Source organism: Podarcis gaigeae (genome assembly GCF_964106915.1).
Source record: "Podarcis gaigeae genome assembly, chromosome: 1".
Lineage (NCBI taxonomy): Eukaryota > Metazoa > Chordata > Lepidosauria > Squamata > Lacertidae > Podarcis > Podarcis gaigeae.
Window position 1 is genome coordinate 118,037,652 of NC_139678.1, and position 17,395 is coordinate 118,055,046.

The 17,395-nt window shown below is 43.8% G+C and overlaps 1 protein-coding gene across 4 annotated transcripts in view; it reads right to left on the minus strand.

Annotated features, from left to right (window-relative positions):
* Window positions 1-17,395, minus strand: part of GAD1 (glutamate decarboxylase 1) — a 58,754-nt gene that overhangs the window by 20,275 nt on the left and 21,084 nt on the right. For all 4 annotated transcript variants that reach the window (XM_083708686.1, XM_083708687.1, XM_083708689.1 and 1 more), the window contains exons 5-6: window positions 14,146-14,388; window positions 7,415-7,505 (exon numbers count right to left, since the gene is read on the minus strand). In XM_083708686.1, the coding sequence (XP_083564812.1) occupies window positions 7,415-7,505; window positions 14,146-14,388 (334 nt within the window). The remainder of the gene's footprint in view (window positions 1-7,414; window positions 7,506-14,145; window positions 14,389-17,395) is intronic.

The following is a 17,395-nucleotide window of genomic DNA, read 5'->3' on the forward strand; positions in this document are numbered from 1 at the left end:
GGCAGAGGTCCTTCACTGACAGAAGCTGGTAGGTCCAGGAAAGGATGGACAGAAGATTACCTGCACCCCATCCAACCTCTGCCCAGCACAGTGCATTACGGATTGGGACTTCTCTGTTTAGCTATTTTTTAATATACATACTACTCTATGATTCTATGACTTCTATATATAAATAATTTATAAAAGTCAATTTAATAAATTAGATAAAGTTCCTTGAACACCCCCTGCTCCACAAATATCCTTTAATTTGCTTTCCAAACTTTTAAAAATTACAGTGGCCGAGGCATTTTGTGATTATACCACTTAGCCTTAGCGATTATAACTATATTGCTGGTGAGGCTGCAAAGTGTTTTATTTCAAAGAGTGTCTTATTCCTATTTGGAAAACATGTAGCCAGAACGCAGAGAGAGGCTGTGAAAACTGTAAACATCAGAAGGCTTCTCACAAAGATAATTAGAAATATTGAACTTGAGCTTTAAGAAACACCAAAACCAATTATTTGTGTGGATTTATTCTGCATATACTCCCCAAGGACAACTAATTATACCATACCACACAATCAATACCTGTCAAGAGTAATTAAAAAGGATGATTTTCTAATTACCAATTACAGATAACAAGAGAGCAGTCCATGGCTTTATCCATTTAATGGGAAGCAAGAATCACTGCATGTTCCAATTAATGTATTTCTGCCCCCGTGTACTAAAATTTCAAAGCATGTTCTATTCTTCTATTTCAGGACAAAGAAAAGTCTAAAGCAAAATTACTATTCACATCAAACAGGAAGTTGTTCCTTCATTAAAGTTCCCGGCAAAACTCTTCACTCCTCCACAATAAAGGAAATAAACCCAAAGAGAATTATGGCTAACTGCCACAATAAAATTCTTCTACTGCAGTGGTTAAGACCAGATAGATAACTGCAAATTTTCTTGTAGCCCAATCGCATCAGTTGCAATAGCACAAGCTGCAGCGATTTGTGCCCAACAGCTAACTAACATGGCATCCCATGTCTCTTCCTCCTTCTTTGGCGACCACTCGTAGCTGAGTAAGATCGTCTTCCATGAACACAGTCTTAACAGCGAGTCCATAAGTGATTGTGGAGGCCAATTCTGGATCCACACATCCTTCCACAGTGGGGACATAGGTTTCCAGGCGGAAGTTGATCAAGGTGAGGGTTTGCCAAATTTCCCTTCTTCTTAGCTTGTTTTTCCCTTTTGTCCTGAGTTCGAGTGTCTTCAAAGTCCACGACACCTTTGGTAAAGGCTGTTCTCCAGTTGCAGTGCTCACAAGGCAAGTGGTTCCCAGTTGTTGGTGTTTATACATTCTTTTAGATTTGCCTTGAGAGAGTCTTTAAACCTCTTTTGTTGACCACCAAGATTAAGCTTTCCATTTTTAAGTTTGAAATAGAGTATGTAGTTGCTTTGGAAGACGATAATCAGGCATCCGAACAGCATGACCAGTCCAACGAAATTGATGTTGAAGAATCATTGCTTTGACGCTGGTGATCTTTGCTTCTTCCAGTACACTGGAAGTACCGTAGTTTGCCTGTCTTCCCAAGTGATGTTTACATTTTTTCAGAGACACCGTTGATGGAATCTTTCAAGGAGTTGAAGATGGCATTTATATGTGGACCATGTTTCACAAGCACACATGTAGGGCTTGAGTTACTTTGCCCGGCTTGTTCCCCTGTCAAAAAAACCCCAAACCCCTTCTCCTGCTACACTGAGGCTGGCTTCATACGTTTCAAAATGAATGTGGTGCCAAGATGGCATAGTGGTTCAGGTATCGGACTAGCACCTGGGAGACTAGGGTTCAAATCCTCACTCAGTCATGAAGCTGAGTAGGTCCCTTAGATCAGCCACCAACTACTGGTCTATCCTACATCAGAGGGTTGTTGTGAGGATAATATGGAGACAGCTCCTTGGAGCAAAGGTGAGATATAGAAACAAGCAAGCAAGCAAGTTGGCAATCAAATCAATCAATCAATCAATCAATCAATCAATAAAGAGTTTCTGTATACTACATGTACCTATTAGTATATCTTGTTTCGCATATATGTGCAGGCAACAGGGACCCCTGACCAATTTTATGCACTCATAAGGGAAGCAAAGGGGAAAGAGAGATAAATAATTAGCACTTTTCCATGTTTCGGAAAATGCTACGCATATACAGAGTAATTCCCATGGTGTGCCTGTTTTCATATCTTACCATTAAACAATTAATCAAAATATTTATACCCTGCCTTTCCCCCTGTACACATAGGACCTCCAGCACAGACCACAATTAAAACTGATAGAATGAAACAATAAAAAACAGCATATAAATAAAGAGCAAAGTAAAATGACAGCAGATAAAAGAGCATAGAAGCCATGGGTAACATGAAACAAACAGGGGAGAGAGAGAAATAAGAGTATAGCTTTGTTTTAGGATCTGAAAATCAGCAGGGAGGGAACTAAATGAACTGCCTGGGCTAGTGAGCTCTGCTGACAAGGTGCTACCACCAAGAAGACCCTATTTCATGAGACCACTGGCCAACAAGGGCAAGTGATTCCAAACATAGGTTCTGGTCAACTGCAGCATTCTGTACCGGCTAAAATGTTTCAACACTTTTCAAAAGTATCCTTCAAAGAGTGTGTTGTTTCTGTTCCGCTTGGACGTGACCAAGTCTCTGCAGTGGCGTAGTGTGGGTTGTCAGCACCTGGGGCAAGGCAAGTAATTTGTGTCCCCAACCCATGGATCTGCGCCCCCTAACCCGTGGATTTGCGCCCCCTAACCCTAACCCCCAGATGTTGCGCCCGGTGCGGCCGGCCCCCCCTGCACCCCCATGCTACGCCACTGAGTCTCTGGAATACCCACGGTCTTCATAATGAGTCACAGAATCATAGAATCATAGAGTTGGAAGAGACCACAAGGGCCACCGAGTCCAACCCCCTGCCAAGCAGGAAACACCATCAGAGCACTCCTGACATATGGTTGTCAAGCCTCTGCTTAAAGACCTCCAAAGAAGGAGACTCCATCACACTCCTTGGCAGCAAATTCCACTGTCGAACAGCTCTTACTGTCAGGAAGTTCTTCCTAATGTTTAGGTGGAATCTTCTTTCTTGTAGTTTGGAACCATTGCTCCGTATCCGCTTCTCTGGAGCAGCAGAAAACAACCTTTCTCCCTCCTCTATGTGACATCCTTTTATATATTTGAACATGGCTATCATATCACCCCTTAACCTCCTCTTCTCCAGGCTAAACATGCCCAGCTCCCTTAGCCATTCCTCATAAGGCATCGTTTCCAGGCCTTTGACCATTTTGGTTGCCCTCCTCTGGACACGTTCCAGTTTGTCGAGAATGTTTCTGGGGTCTTGTGAACAGTTGCATTCTAAAAGCAATAATTTGTTTAACTAATGCACTGAAGGACTTTTAAATGGATTTTTTTTTTGGCTGAGATTGTCAAAACATATTCAAAGGAAACACGAGCCAAAGGTCTGGTGCTGAGGATCCAACTTCCTTTCATCAGGGAATTCCTTGTACAAAATCTTACTAAACTTAGGTTACCATTAGATGCATTTTCTTCTTCCCTTCAGGTATTTTGTGTCAAGTACATCGCACAGACTTTAAGTACCATCAGCGTGAGAAACAAAAAGTTTGGAATTTGTATATAATAAATTGATGAGAAGATGGCAATCCATAAACTACCTTAGGTAGCTGATGTGCTAGGTATGCTATCCTACATAGTTTGTGGATTCTGATCAAAATAAGTCAAGCAATCTTCACCTGTACAACATCCAAGATGTGAAATTTTCCAGGGATGGTACATTTATAGGCTGCATGTGCATTCATCAAGCAGCTGGGGCCCAGAAAAAGACAGCTACACAGCTTGAGTCATTAATTTGGGAGTCTATACCAAGGTCTGCCAAAGGCAGTGGGAGTTCTTCCATTGGCTTCAGTGCATTTTGGATTAGAGCATGAGTATCTGTAATGAATATCTGAGTATCTGCTGATCTTCAAACTACACACTACAGTGACTTCCCAAAAAGCCTCTATTATTGTCAGGTGGCTGTTGCGGTTGCTCGAGAGTAACCATGCAGGACTCTGACCTGTGTTTTACAGGATTTATTTTGGTGCAGACCACAGAGCCTAGGACTTGCCGATCAGAAGGTCGGTGATTCGAATCCCTGCGACAGGGTGAGCTCCTGTTGCTTGGTCCCTGCTCCTGCCAACCTAGCAGTTCAAAAGCACGTCAAAGTGCAAGTAGATAAATAGGTACCGCTGCGGCAGGAAAGTAAACGGCATTTCCGTCACGGTCCTTCGTGCGCCAGTAGCGGTTTAGTCATGCTGGCCACATGACCCGGAAAGCTGTCTGTGGACACAGGTCGGCTTCCTCGGCCTGAAGTGAGATGAGCGCCACACCCCTTATTCACCTTTGACTGGACTTAACAATCCAGGGGGTCATTTACCCTCTACCATTATAAGTCAAGTGATCTGGGTTGTCACCAATATGTGGATGACACCCAGTTCTTTCACTCCTTCTGAACAAATGTAGGTGAAACAATGGGTATTATGAATCAGTACCAATAAGCTGAGATTCAACCCAGGTGAGGGAGAGTGAGTTCCATTGCACAACTGAGTAGTGTTCAGTCTGTTTTGTAGGCGTTGCACTTCCAGGTTCATATAGGGTACGGACTCCTTTTAGGGTTGCCATATTTCTAAAAGTAAAAACCAGGACACTCCCAAAGTTGTTGAGCTTCTTTGTACAAAAACACCAAAACAACAATAACACATGATTTTTCAATTGACTCGCCTAAGATCCAGGACAAAGTGCAGCCTTTTGGAAATTTCCCCGGGTGTCAATTCTGTCATTGAAATCCTGGTAATGTCCGGGAAAACGTGGACGTATGGCAGCCCTATATTGGATCCAGCTCTTCCTAAAGGCATAGGTGGCCTCTGTGGCTTGGAGCATTTCTTATCAGGTTAGGCAGATAAATCAGTAGGGACCCCGCCAGACAAAAATAGCCTTGCTACCGTTATCCATGTTCTGGCATTCTCTAGTTTGGATCATTGCAATGCATTGCATGTGAGACTACACCAAAGTATTAGACCAGTATTTTGATGGCTGCAGTGGCTTCTAGTCCATTTCCAGGCCTACTTCAAAGTGCTCGTATGGCCAAAACTGGCCTGGGGCAAGATTGCTTGAAGGAGATACAGTACACCTCTCTGGACCTCAATATTGTCTTCTGTGGCTGTTCTGTGGGTGCTTCTACCAAATGAGGGGTGGCAGGTGGCTATGAGAGAGAGGACCTTCTCTCTGGTGGCTCTCTGGCTGTGGAAAGCCCTTCCTTGGAGTGGTTTGCCTGGAAATGTCTTTATGGTCTTTTTTACACTCGGTATTTCCATTTGAAAACATTCCAGAGCTTTGTAGAGCCATTGTATAGATACCATGTTCTGCTGCTGATTTTACCCTGGTTTTATTTTGTTGTTGGAGTTTGTGTTTATTATGCATGTTGATTTTTTTTTTTACTTGTAAATTGCTGAGAGATTATTTGTTATTGGGCAGTATATAACAAACAAGCAAGGAATGACAGATGTTTAACTCTCCCATTGAAACCAACAGAGCATTATCAGTGGATGGTGCAAATGGCAGAAAGTTCGCTTTTCCATTTGCAGGAAAAGTTCCTTCATGCGTTGTCATTTTGCCCACAATGAACTTGCTTTTCCATCTGGTGAGATTTTTCAGCTGCTTATGAATGTAGTCATCACTGCACACATCTAACAGCGGTCTGAAATAGAAACCTGCCTTTTGATCGCTGATGAGTATTTGGAGTACTCTCATGTCACACTTTCTAAAGCCCATGCAAATCAATACACAATTTCAAACTGCCTCCAGGCGTGTCTCACACCCGCTTTCCATGCCTTTCAGTAGGTCTGGGGGCTGATACCAACAATCACCTTGAACTTCATTTTAACTTTTTCCCCTGCAACCTCCATATCAATGAAGATAATTGCATTTCATAAAATGATGGAATCTAACGCTAGCTACAGTTGTAATTTTCTCCTCTGCTACTGCAAGTCCTTCTTTGAACTATGTTAAAGCATAACATGGAGACTAATAATTCAGCTGAGTATGTTATCATTCCACTTTCTGGTTCTTAATCCATTCTGCATCAATGAATAGCATCTTACCAACTACTTCTATGGGTGATTAAAACATAACCTTAAAATCTAGTTCTGGTCTCTCCTCACCTTCTGAGCACTTTTTTTTTTTTACATCGATTCCAGTGGAAGGTTTTGATTGTAACTCAACTTTAGCCCTCCTTTTAATACAGAAAATATGAAAGTGTGACTCCTCCAGATATTCTGGTTATCTTTAAAACAAACAAACAAACAAACAAACAAACAAACAAACAAACAACTAGTTTCAGGTTTGTAGCCAGCACGCCTTCTAATTCCAAGATTTCCAAAAAGAAATCTTAACCACCCCACAACAACATTGAATATACTCAGGACAAGTTCAAAGACAGACAGAGGTAAACCTTGAGCCAGGTTCAGATAAATGTTAATATGCCTAGGTTGTGTATTAGTTTAATTTCTCATTCAGAACGTGTGAAATGAACCTATCAAAGGAACCAGGAGAAATTTCTAAAAGTGGAGAAGATGGATCAGCTTTTCCCTGATTATCTCCCAAGATGGGGGTTAGCAGCAGCAGCAGCAGCTGGAGTGCTTACGCTACTTTTCCTAATGTGTGCACAGCAAGCAGTTTCAACCTCCTATCCATTTGTTGTGAAGATAAATAGATGATGCACCCAATGAATTTCTAGAACTATTTATTGTGGATATTTAGCTCTGCTGCCTGTTTCCATCCCTCCACCTGCCAACCTCCCACAGATTTATCCACACCATAGAACATGGGTGTAGATGCCTCCCCTACATCAAGTAAAACAATAGAAATACTTAACTAACTGACCAATCATGTCGGTTCTGCCCCCCCCAGGTCCTGCTCCCCTAACAAAAATCCTGGCTACGCCCATGTCATAGAACAGCATGACCCTGCAAGTCCCTTAATTTTCTTGATATGGTCTAGGTGCTACAGTATCACAGAAGTTAAACCCCTAATTAATCTATCTACATATCCATATACACACTCTTAAATATCCTTGTCTACTTAGAACAGAGTCCAAACCCAAGAGGAGGAAAAAAACAAAACAGAGACAGTCTAACCAATTCATCTGTCTTTGTTTTTAGCACACTGAAGTGATGCTCTATCCCAAGGATAGCTAAGCCTTGTGCCCTCTAGCTTTGTTGGACTTCAATTCCCATCGGCCCCAGCCCACAGATCATGGTCAGGGATGATGGGAACTGTAGTCCAACATCTATAGGACTTTGCCTTCTCAACATACTGCAGAGAGAAAAGTCCTAAGGTACTTACATGTTTGTATTAGCAGTAGAAGTCAGCCATTCTCCAGCCAAGCCAATGATATCAAGCCCTGTAGAAAGCTGGTTGAAAAAGCGAGGGTGACCTAGAAAAACAAATGACACCATCTAAAGGAGACATGCATATTATCTATGCATCTGCATTGCTTCTGTTCTCTGAGGTTTCATATTCTTCTATCAGTAGCCCCCCCCCAAATGATTTTGCAAAATGTGTTGCATAAAGTTATGCCTTCAAACTAGAAATGCTACTGTTTGCTATTACTATTTACAATGAGGAAACATGTTTATAATTTAGGTAGGTGGGAAATGGGAAATGCAATAGTTAACTCCATGCATTCATCTACTCCTTTTCAGAGAAGTGTGTTAATCTAGAATGCACCAGCATTTGATTAATATGCATTAAAATTAAGTCTCAATAAATAGGGATGGATCTGTGGATCAGGTTGCTTATTGTATAGTAGTTATTTCTTTACCTCTGCTCTTCTTTAAGACTGAAATCCCATACCCACTAATCTTGGAATAAGCACCATTATATTCAATGAAACTTACTTCCAAGTAGACATGCATAGGGTTGCATTTGTAGCCCTACAGGCAATGAATGACAAAGAGGTAGAAGCAACTCTGGGATGCCTCATTTTATATTTTGACTGCAGTTCTATAAATATTTTAATTACTGTATATCTTCTACTATTACTAACGAATTCAAAAATATAGCAGACACCTGTCACAGCATCCCTTCCCTCTAGCATCCTATTAGGAAAACATAATTTTGAGACCTTCCATTCAGGATGGCTGATTGCATATTTATTTAGCAGCTGATTAAAAGACTGCCAACCCCTTTCTTATAGCCAGATCATGGAAGCAAAGAGGCCCGTGATCCTGACCCACAATTTAAGGAGTATCTTTTGTTTCCTATTTTCAACCAACGAGCTTTATTCAAGTGACCTTCAGAAAGAAAATTAGTTTTTAAAAAGTATCGGTTTTGAGAGTGAGAGACAGAAGGTAATTCAGAAAACGTATTTCATGCAAAACCATGCTGACAACCTAATGGCTTGTTCTGACACAAGTTCATAAAGCTGCCTGGTGCCCAGTAGCAGAGAAGAACACTGTCAGATCATATTAAGACTCGCATTAAGGTTTGATGCACACACTCAAAAGGCCCTAGAAAAATCTAAATCTAATCACTGAACTATTGTTTCATGACTTCAGTGAAAACAGGTATTCAGCGGCCACATCATCCCTCCCTACTAGCAAGACTTAACCCAAACCTGTTCATTCTGTAAGTATTGCAAAATTAAATCCTTCATACTGTGATTAAAACAACAACAAAAAACAAAACAAAACTGAACAACTGGCTTCAACTAGCAAGACATAATGTTTACTCCAAGGAAATCAGCATCTGGAGGTAGTCCAAGATGATATGGTGCCCAAGGTTGAAAATCCAAATGGTGTTGCACCATGATGGCAAAAAAGAAAATATGAAAGTAGAAAACTAGCATCAGGCATGCCCTGAACCCAGGACTCTCCTCCCCACAAATCTGATCGCCTGGGTCACCTGACTTTAAATATGACCTTTGAACTGAGGGTGGTAGGCATGTTTGACTGGCACTTATAGCAACACAACAGTTGTCTTTTCAACAACCTGTTATGAAAGCAAAGCACAAGGTCCCAATCCAACTAAAGTTAGTCACACATAGCCAGGGCATTTTCCAGCCAGAACTTACCAGAGCTCAGTTCCAGCACCTCTCAGGTGTGCGCCATTGTCATTATAAGAGAACAAGGGAGGTGTTCGGGGTGAGTTCTGGCACCTCTTTTTCTAGAAAAATAGCACTGCACATCACTTCCACTGCAACCAACTGGACTCAGTCAGTCACTACTAATCTGTCCTACAGGTACAAGTGCTTGCTGGGAGTTAAAGTATTCTAGGAACCTTGCCGTTCAGAACTGTTGTGTGTGCCGGAAAACTCGTTTCAGTATCTGAGACAAAACAACTTTTCCATTTGAACATGTGGCCCTCCCTATGTTCTTGGACTACAACTCCCATAATCCCTGCCTGTTGCTCAACAGCATATGAAAGGCCACACAAGTTATCTATCCCTGCATTAAATAATTGTAAAGGCTCCAACTTTACGCACTCTTCCCTAGGAGTTAAGCCCCACTGAATACAGTGCGGATTAATTCTGGGTAAACATGTGTTGGTGAAAGCAGTGGACCACGTAAGATTGTTTTTAAAGGTCCATGATCTCTCCTTCATCTCTCCCATGACAGAAAAGACAATAACTAATGATTTTAAATTATGGAATATTTAACTTAAATATTAGGAAATACTTTCCATCTGCAATGGGGACAAGCCATGGAGGGAGACTGTGGGATGTTCTTTCACGAAGGTAGTCAAGTAAAGTTTGGATAACCATCCTTCTGGAATTTATGTGTATTCATACAGAATGCAGTATGAAGCTATATTACATCTGGTAACTGCTCAGCTGCGAATACCCAGGTCTTAAAAGAGTAACAGCATGGAGAGTGTGCAGTGCCAATCTAGCCATAGCAGCAATGTAAGGCAATGGATAGGCCCACCATGATGTGCTGCACTGTATTACCTACCCATCTTAGCTCCCAACTATCAAATATTATTTGATCCCATGGGAGCTGGTAAATCCTTCAAAATGACAGGTGGCTGAGCTGCCTCATGTGATGTTCTGTTTCAGTGCTGAGTAGCATCAAATGTGTTGACAGTGGCTGATTTCAGCCTAGGGATTCTGGCATGCTCTGCTGTCATTGCACTGTGTCATAATATCCAGGACAAGGCACATGAGACTACTGCCATCTCACCAGACCAGGTCTAGGTTTGGTTATTACTTGAACAGACCTCCCGAGAACCATGTATATACCACCATGGGTTCCATGATGGAAGAAAGCAGGTTATAAATGAAAAAAGTAATAAATACTGGAGCAGAGTATGGTGTCTGTTGCCCTTTTTTCTGACACCTATTCTGTGATAAAAAGTACCGTATTTTTTGCTCTATAAGACTCACTTTTTCCCTCCTAAAAAGTAAGGGGAAATGTGTGTGAGTCTTATGGAGCGAATGCAGGCTGCGCAGCTATCCCAGAAGCCAGAAGAGCAAGAGGGATCGCTGCTTTCACTGGGCAGCGATCCCTCTTGCTGTTCTGGCTTCTGAGATTCAGAATATTATTTTTTCTTGTTTTCCTCCTCCAAAAACTAGGTGCGTCTTGTGGTCTGGTGTGTCTTATAGAGCGAAAAATACGGTAGTTTCCAGCTCAAAAATTTCCTTGCTCCACTGCTCTTTATAAAGAGTTGTAAAAGTGCATAGGACAATCTACTCAGGCTAAGTTCAGGGCATAGAAACATCATTTTGCCCCATTCTTTCCTGAACAAGATTCCCAAGGAAGAACTTTGAACAACTGGCTTTTAAAAATAAATTAAAAGTTGATGCCCAGAGCCAGGCTGTAAAGGGGTCAGGGCACCCCAAGGAAGCCTCTGAGATTACACTCCAGCCAGAGTTCTTTCATAATGCACCTCAACTGGACTCATTCCTCCAGCTCTAGCTTCTTTGTGCTTATCATCAGAAACAAAAACGAAAATGAGTCCAAACAGTAAGGTAAAGGTAAAGGGACCCCTGACCATTAGGTCCAGTCGTGACCGACTCTGGGGTTGCAGTGCTCATCTCGCTTTACTGGCCGAGGGAGCCAGCGTACAGCTTCTGTGTCGTGTGGCCAGCATGACTAAGCCACTTCTGGGGAACCAGAGCAATGCACGGAAATGCCGTTTACCTTCCCGCTGGAGCGGCACCTATTTATCTACTTGCACTCTGACGTGCTTTCGAACTGCTAGGTTGGCAGGAGCAGGGACTGAGCAACAGGAGCTCACCCTGTTGCGGGGATTTGAACCGCCAACCTTTTGATCAGCAAGTACTAGGCTCTGTGGTTTAACCCACAGCGCCACCCGTGTCCAAACAGTAGCTCATATCTAATGGCACAGCCCTCTTCTGAATGCATCACCTTAAGTATGATTAAGATCAAGGCTTCACCAAGAAGCGTGGGGTAGCCTGGCTCACTACAGAAACCCTCCGCTGCTTCCTGGAAGCTGCTGGTGTAACTGCTTCATGACCCCACACTGGTCTCCTGGACAGTTCACCTGCTATTCAGCACCAGAACTTGCTTGTGAAACTTTGCTGACTCTGCTGGACAGCTCCCCTGTGAGATTTAAAACACTCACACACCCCTTCTTGAAAATTACATGTAAGTTGGTCTGAGAAAAACTCACACTCACAGATGAATAGGGGAAGATTACATTTGATACCTTTATCGGAAAAGACCTGGAAACCGGAGACTCCCCTTGCCCGATGAGTTATCAGAAGGGCGGCCAGGTATTAATGATCCCAAGAAACCAAATTCTCCCCCTTTCCTTTCTTTGCTTTTTGGCATTAAATGTCTTGGGAACATAAAGAAGAAAAACTGCAAATTCAGTGTCATTTATGCCCTCATTTACCTAATGATATCGTTCCCCCGAGATACACGCCGCTTGCATTTCATCAAGTGAAAGGGATTACGACTTTTCAAATGTGATTGTCTGCGCTGTCTACACCCAACACTACAAAAATGCCCATCTGAGTGACAAACGGAACTGCCAACAGTCTGCCTACTGTAGGCAACAAGGCAAGAGTCACTTCAGTCTGATCCTATAGGGAAGCCGTGTTGCCATGGTGGGCGGGTTTCCTTAGTCTGACAGGTAGGGTGGTGGAGTGGGGAGCCAAATTCACAGACAAATTTGAAAGCCTGCTTCTTGAATGTATTCAAGTTAAGCTGCAGGGGGGAAGCAGTGCCTTTTAAAAGCATTTGCCAGTGCTGCTTTTGATATGCTTCATAATATGCCCAGATATATAGACATTCCTGGAAAATAACGTAGTCAGAAATATAAGGGGGGGGGACCTTATACCCTCCTCCTCTCTCTGTAGTGCTCCTGTCAGAAGCCAGTCCCTCTGAGTTCAGAAGGAATTGCTCTCAGGAAAGTGTGCCAGCTAGGATCACAACCAAGCCCAACCGACCTATGAGGCAAGGTGAAGTGACCACCTCGGGTGGCAAGATCTACAGGGGCAGCAGATGCAGCCTCCAAGGAATGCACTGCCCGCTGCCCCAGTATACTCGATGGAAGTTGGACCTGCTGCCTCCTTGGCAGCCCCCTGCCCAATACCACCCCCATGGTGGCTTTTTGGAGAATAGACTAGGCACTGCTGGTCTCCTCCCACCCTTGTTCCCAATGTAGATCTTTATTTCTCCCTTGTGGTTTACCCCAGGAACCAAAATGTCTTGGGCTGACCCTGATCACAGCCATTGCACTTTTACCAAAGTCCACAGAAACAACTGTTTGGTCCAGACCACCTCTCTCCAGCTAACTCGCACCCCAATCTTTAACATCTTTCTTGGAAACCAGGAAGAAAGGCATCAAAATTAAGTTCACTCAGTATGAGAGCATAAGACTCTTTTTCTTTCCTTTTTGGAAGTATGTGGGATAAGAGAAGTGTTTTTCTTTTTCTTTTCTTTTTCGACATTTATATTTGGGCATTTCTTCCATGATGGAACTGAAGGTGGTATATACAATATTTTTCACCCCATAAGACGCACCTGACCATAAGACGCACATAGTTTTTGGAGGAGGAAAACAAGAAACAAAATATTCTGAACGAAACAGTGGATGTATGATTTTTGTGGTTCATGCTGTGGCCACAGACATGATATGTGATTTGACGGTCAGTTTGGGGTAGCCCAATGCAAAAATCCTGCGAATCCATGTGGATCCATGCCATTGCGGCCCCACGAAACAGTGGATGCATGATTTTTTGATGCAGGCTATAGCCATGTGGGTAAAAGCCTCAGCGCCTAGGACTTGCCGATCGAAAGGTCGGCGGTTCGAATCCCTGCGGCGGGGTGCGCTCCCGTCGTTTGGTCCCAGCGCCTGCCAACCTAGCAGTTCGAAAGCACCCCTGGGTGCAAGTAGATAAATAGGGACCGCTTACTAGCGGGAAGGTAAACGGCGTTTCCGTGTGCAGCTCTGGCTCTGGCCAGAGGAGCGATGTCACGCTGGCCACGTGACCCGGAAGTGTCTCTGGACAGCGCTGGCCCCCGGCCTCTTGAGTGAGATGGGCGCACCAACCCCAGAGTCTGGCAAGACTGGCCCGTATGGGCAGGGGTACCTTTACTTTTACCCTATAGCCATGGACATGCTATGTGATCTGATGGTGAATATGGGGTGACCCAGTGCAAAAATCCTGAGGATCCATGTGCTTTTACCTCCCCCCTCCCAGGCAGCCTCCTTTATATCTAGAGTCCCTTATCCCTCCCAATTGCTTGCCGATCAGCTGCTCAGCGGTTTTGTTTCAACACCCCCTTCCCTCTTTCTAAAAAAAAAAAAAAAAGGCATGATCTGCTTTTCGCCCCTGGGCAATTTGGCTCCAGGGACCACGCATTCACTCCATAAGACGCAGAGACATTTCCCCTTACTTTTTAGGAGGAAAAAATGTGTCTTATGGAGTGGGAAATTACGGTATTTGGCTCCCCAGTGGTCTGTCATCTGGGCACTAGCCAGACCCAGATGCTCTTGGTTTCAGCCAGGGTGCCACAACTTGTGTGCCTTCAGACTCTGGCCTGGCAGAAGCCCTTGCCTACATACCCCTCACTTCTGGACAGAGCTCCAGGGCTTTCTCTCACCTGTCCTGACTCCGTATTTCAGTGTGTCCCTGCAGTCCACCAGGATCTGCTCGAGTGACTCTGGGTTGTCAGACAGCTCAAGGTTGAAGCCTTCCATGCCCTCCAGGAGCTGGTGTGGGTGGTGGAAGTCCAGGACTTTGGTGGACCTGTCGAAGGTCTTCCTCACATATGTCAGGAGAATGTCCACCACCTCCAGGAGGAATTGCACCGTCTGCTCCTCACCATTCTTAGCTGGCAGCAGATCTGAGGAAGGGACCGATAAAACAACAACAACAACAACAGCCCTGTTAAGGGAGGCCAACAAGAGGGTGTGCAATATCTCCCCACCCCCATGTCATCCTCTTTTGCCAAGTTACTCCTAAGTGCATGTTTATTGACTGAGTTCAATTATACCCTGGTTTTCCTTCAAGGAGCTCAAGGAAATACACAGACTCTTAACAAGTCACCTGCACTATCTTCACAACAACCCTGTGAGAAAGGAAAGACCGAGAGATGGAATGAGTGGACCCATGTTGCACCTCAAGCTTTTTGACCAAGTGGGACTTTGAATCTGGGTCTCCCCAGCGGCCAACGCTCTTTTTATCGTGTTTTTTAAATTATTTTTTGGATCAGCAAAACTATACAACTAACAAGAAACAGTGCAACATGTTTCGTGCAACCGACCCTCTTAAATGCTAACCACACTGACTGCCTTTTGCTACACATTGGTTAATCCGGAATAGCTACCACTAGCATATCAAAATGCAAACTTAAGAACACTAAAACCCTTCACCCTCTCTGTGCTCAAGAACAGGGTAGCTAAACAGGAAAATGGATGGAATTTCTGCGTTCTTTCAATGCATGCTTTGGGGAGATGTGAATATTCCGATCCGTGTTACACATGTAAAAACAGGATGTGGTGCTCTGGATTATTCCCTCCCCCCCCCCCCCAGAAAGCAAGAGCGTCCTTGTCTCCATACTCACTCTCCTCATCACTGCATCTAGGGAAGGTATCTCTAACCTATTTAGAGCCAGGTCCCACTTAATCCCAGGGTTGTAGCTTCAAGCCCCCAGGTTGAGTGAAATCTTCCTGCATTGCAGAGAGTTGGACTAGGTGACCCTCATGGTCCCTTCCATCTCTACAATTCTGGGATTCTAGGAAGCTGCTCTATATTAAGTTGGACCATTGGTCCAGCTAACACTAGTATTGTGGGCACTGACTGGCAGTGGTTTTGCAAAAGAAAGAGAGAAAGTAACTTGCTGGATTTTTGCCTGTCACACAACTGTTAAATGCACTAAATCCCTAGATGAAAAGCAGTTAGTGCACCTGTCTCAAGCCCCCTCCCCTCCCCAGGAAGGTAGCCCTTTAACTGGAGAAATGCAAGAAGTGTAGGGAAGAAAAGGATCCCATCTCAGTTCTCAGAAAGGTTGGTTAACCCTGATTTAATGGGGTGGGGTGGGGGGCTAGCCAATAAAGAAGAAGTGTGGTGTGAACCAAAACACACACAACTCTGCCTGCTTTATATGAGCTGGGACTATGAAGAACTATGCAGAACAACACTTTGTGGCATCTTAAAAACTAACAGATTTACTATGGCATAAAATTTCATGAACTAACCAGAGCCTGCTTGGTCAGAGGCATGAAGTGTTATCCTCAGTCTGTCAGATTATATTATATATTATATTATCCGGTGGGGAGGTGGCGACGGAGGATGATGAGGCCACTTGCTGAATTTCTGCTTCTAAGCAAGCTATTAAAAATACAGGGACCCAGTCAGAATAGTTACACAGGCTGTTGCTCCTGTTGAACTCTGGCCCCATTGTTTTCAATATTTCCTTCCATACTCAAGAACAGAACAAAGATAATATGTGTCTGATGGTAGAGTTTGAAGCCCACAAAACCTTGTGTTGTGACAAATCTAATAGTCCTCAAAGTGCTTCAGGCCTCCTTTTTGTTTTGCAACAACAAACTAACACAATTGTCTCTCTGAAGAGCAAGTGTCTCCGAGCATGCACAGAGTGCCTTTCCTGCATCACTGGGCAACTATAAACTATCCCCTTGTGTGTTGGTGGTTTACTTCCAGGAAGGTCTGTGCCTCTTAATGCTAGAAATTACTGAGCTCTTTCTATCTCAATCTCCCCTCCCCCACAAAAAAACCACTCATTCAAATACATTTATCTTATATTTGGGGTGTATTAACAGCTTGCTATATGTTTTATATCTTTGGAAACCACGCACAAGCATGAATATAACTAGCTTTAGTGCATCTTTGCTTATATATAGTAGTTGTTTATATATAGTAGTAGTTCCTACTGTGTAGATTCAGATCTGTTGATTGCAGTGTGTGTGTGTGCTTCTGAAATTCATAAATTTAACTCCACCTGGCAAGTGATCTGAAACAGTCTTGAATAATTAATGTCTACACCTTTTCAGTGTACATGTAGAATCATGACTGTGGTCTTTCAGCAGCATCTGACCTACCTAAACAGTAGTTATGAAGCAGTTTCTTGGATACTGAAAGCACATTGCCTGCTGCAGTCAGAGGCTACAGTATGACTGGCTGAGTTTCCGTTTTATATGTTCCTAGGGCTCCAATAAAGGGAGAGGAGTACAGGAGAAGTGTGTTGGAGGTAAAGGTAAAGGTAAAGGGACCCCTGACTGTTAGGTCCAGTTGCAGACGACTCTGGGGTTAAGGTGCTCATCTCGCTTTACTGGCCGAGGGTGCCAGCATACAGCTTCTGGATCATGTGGCCAGCATGACTAAGCCGCTTCTGACGAACCAGAGCAGCGCACGGAAATGCCGTTAACCTTCCTGCGGGAGCGGTACCTATTTATCTACTTGCACTTTGATGTGCTTTCGAACTACTAGGTTGGCAGGAACTGGGATGGAGCAGCTCAAAAGGCCACCTCCAGCCCTTGATTTTACATGCTGCTCTGTAGGAGCTCTCCTTGGTGCTGAATTTGAATTCAGCTACGTCAAACCCTGAGCAACACAATGCGTCAAACCCTGAGCAACACATGCATGACTCAAAGCCGGAAACGCCTGAAAAAGATAGGAATGCCTCTGCTTTCGTACAAAGTGTGTTTCCTTTCACTTCTATGGAGTCATCACAGTACTACTGTCACGTCTCAGCTTAAATGGGGGCTGCTAGCTAAGAGCCCTGCTGCACCAGAATTAAAGCCTTCCTAGACTGGCAGATGAAGATGACGGATTTTTCAGAGCTAGCCGACCTGACTGGAAGAGTCCGTGACCAGAAGGAGGAGGATTAC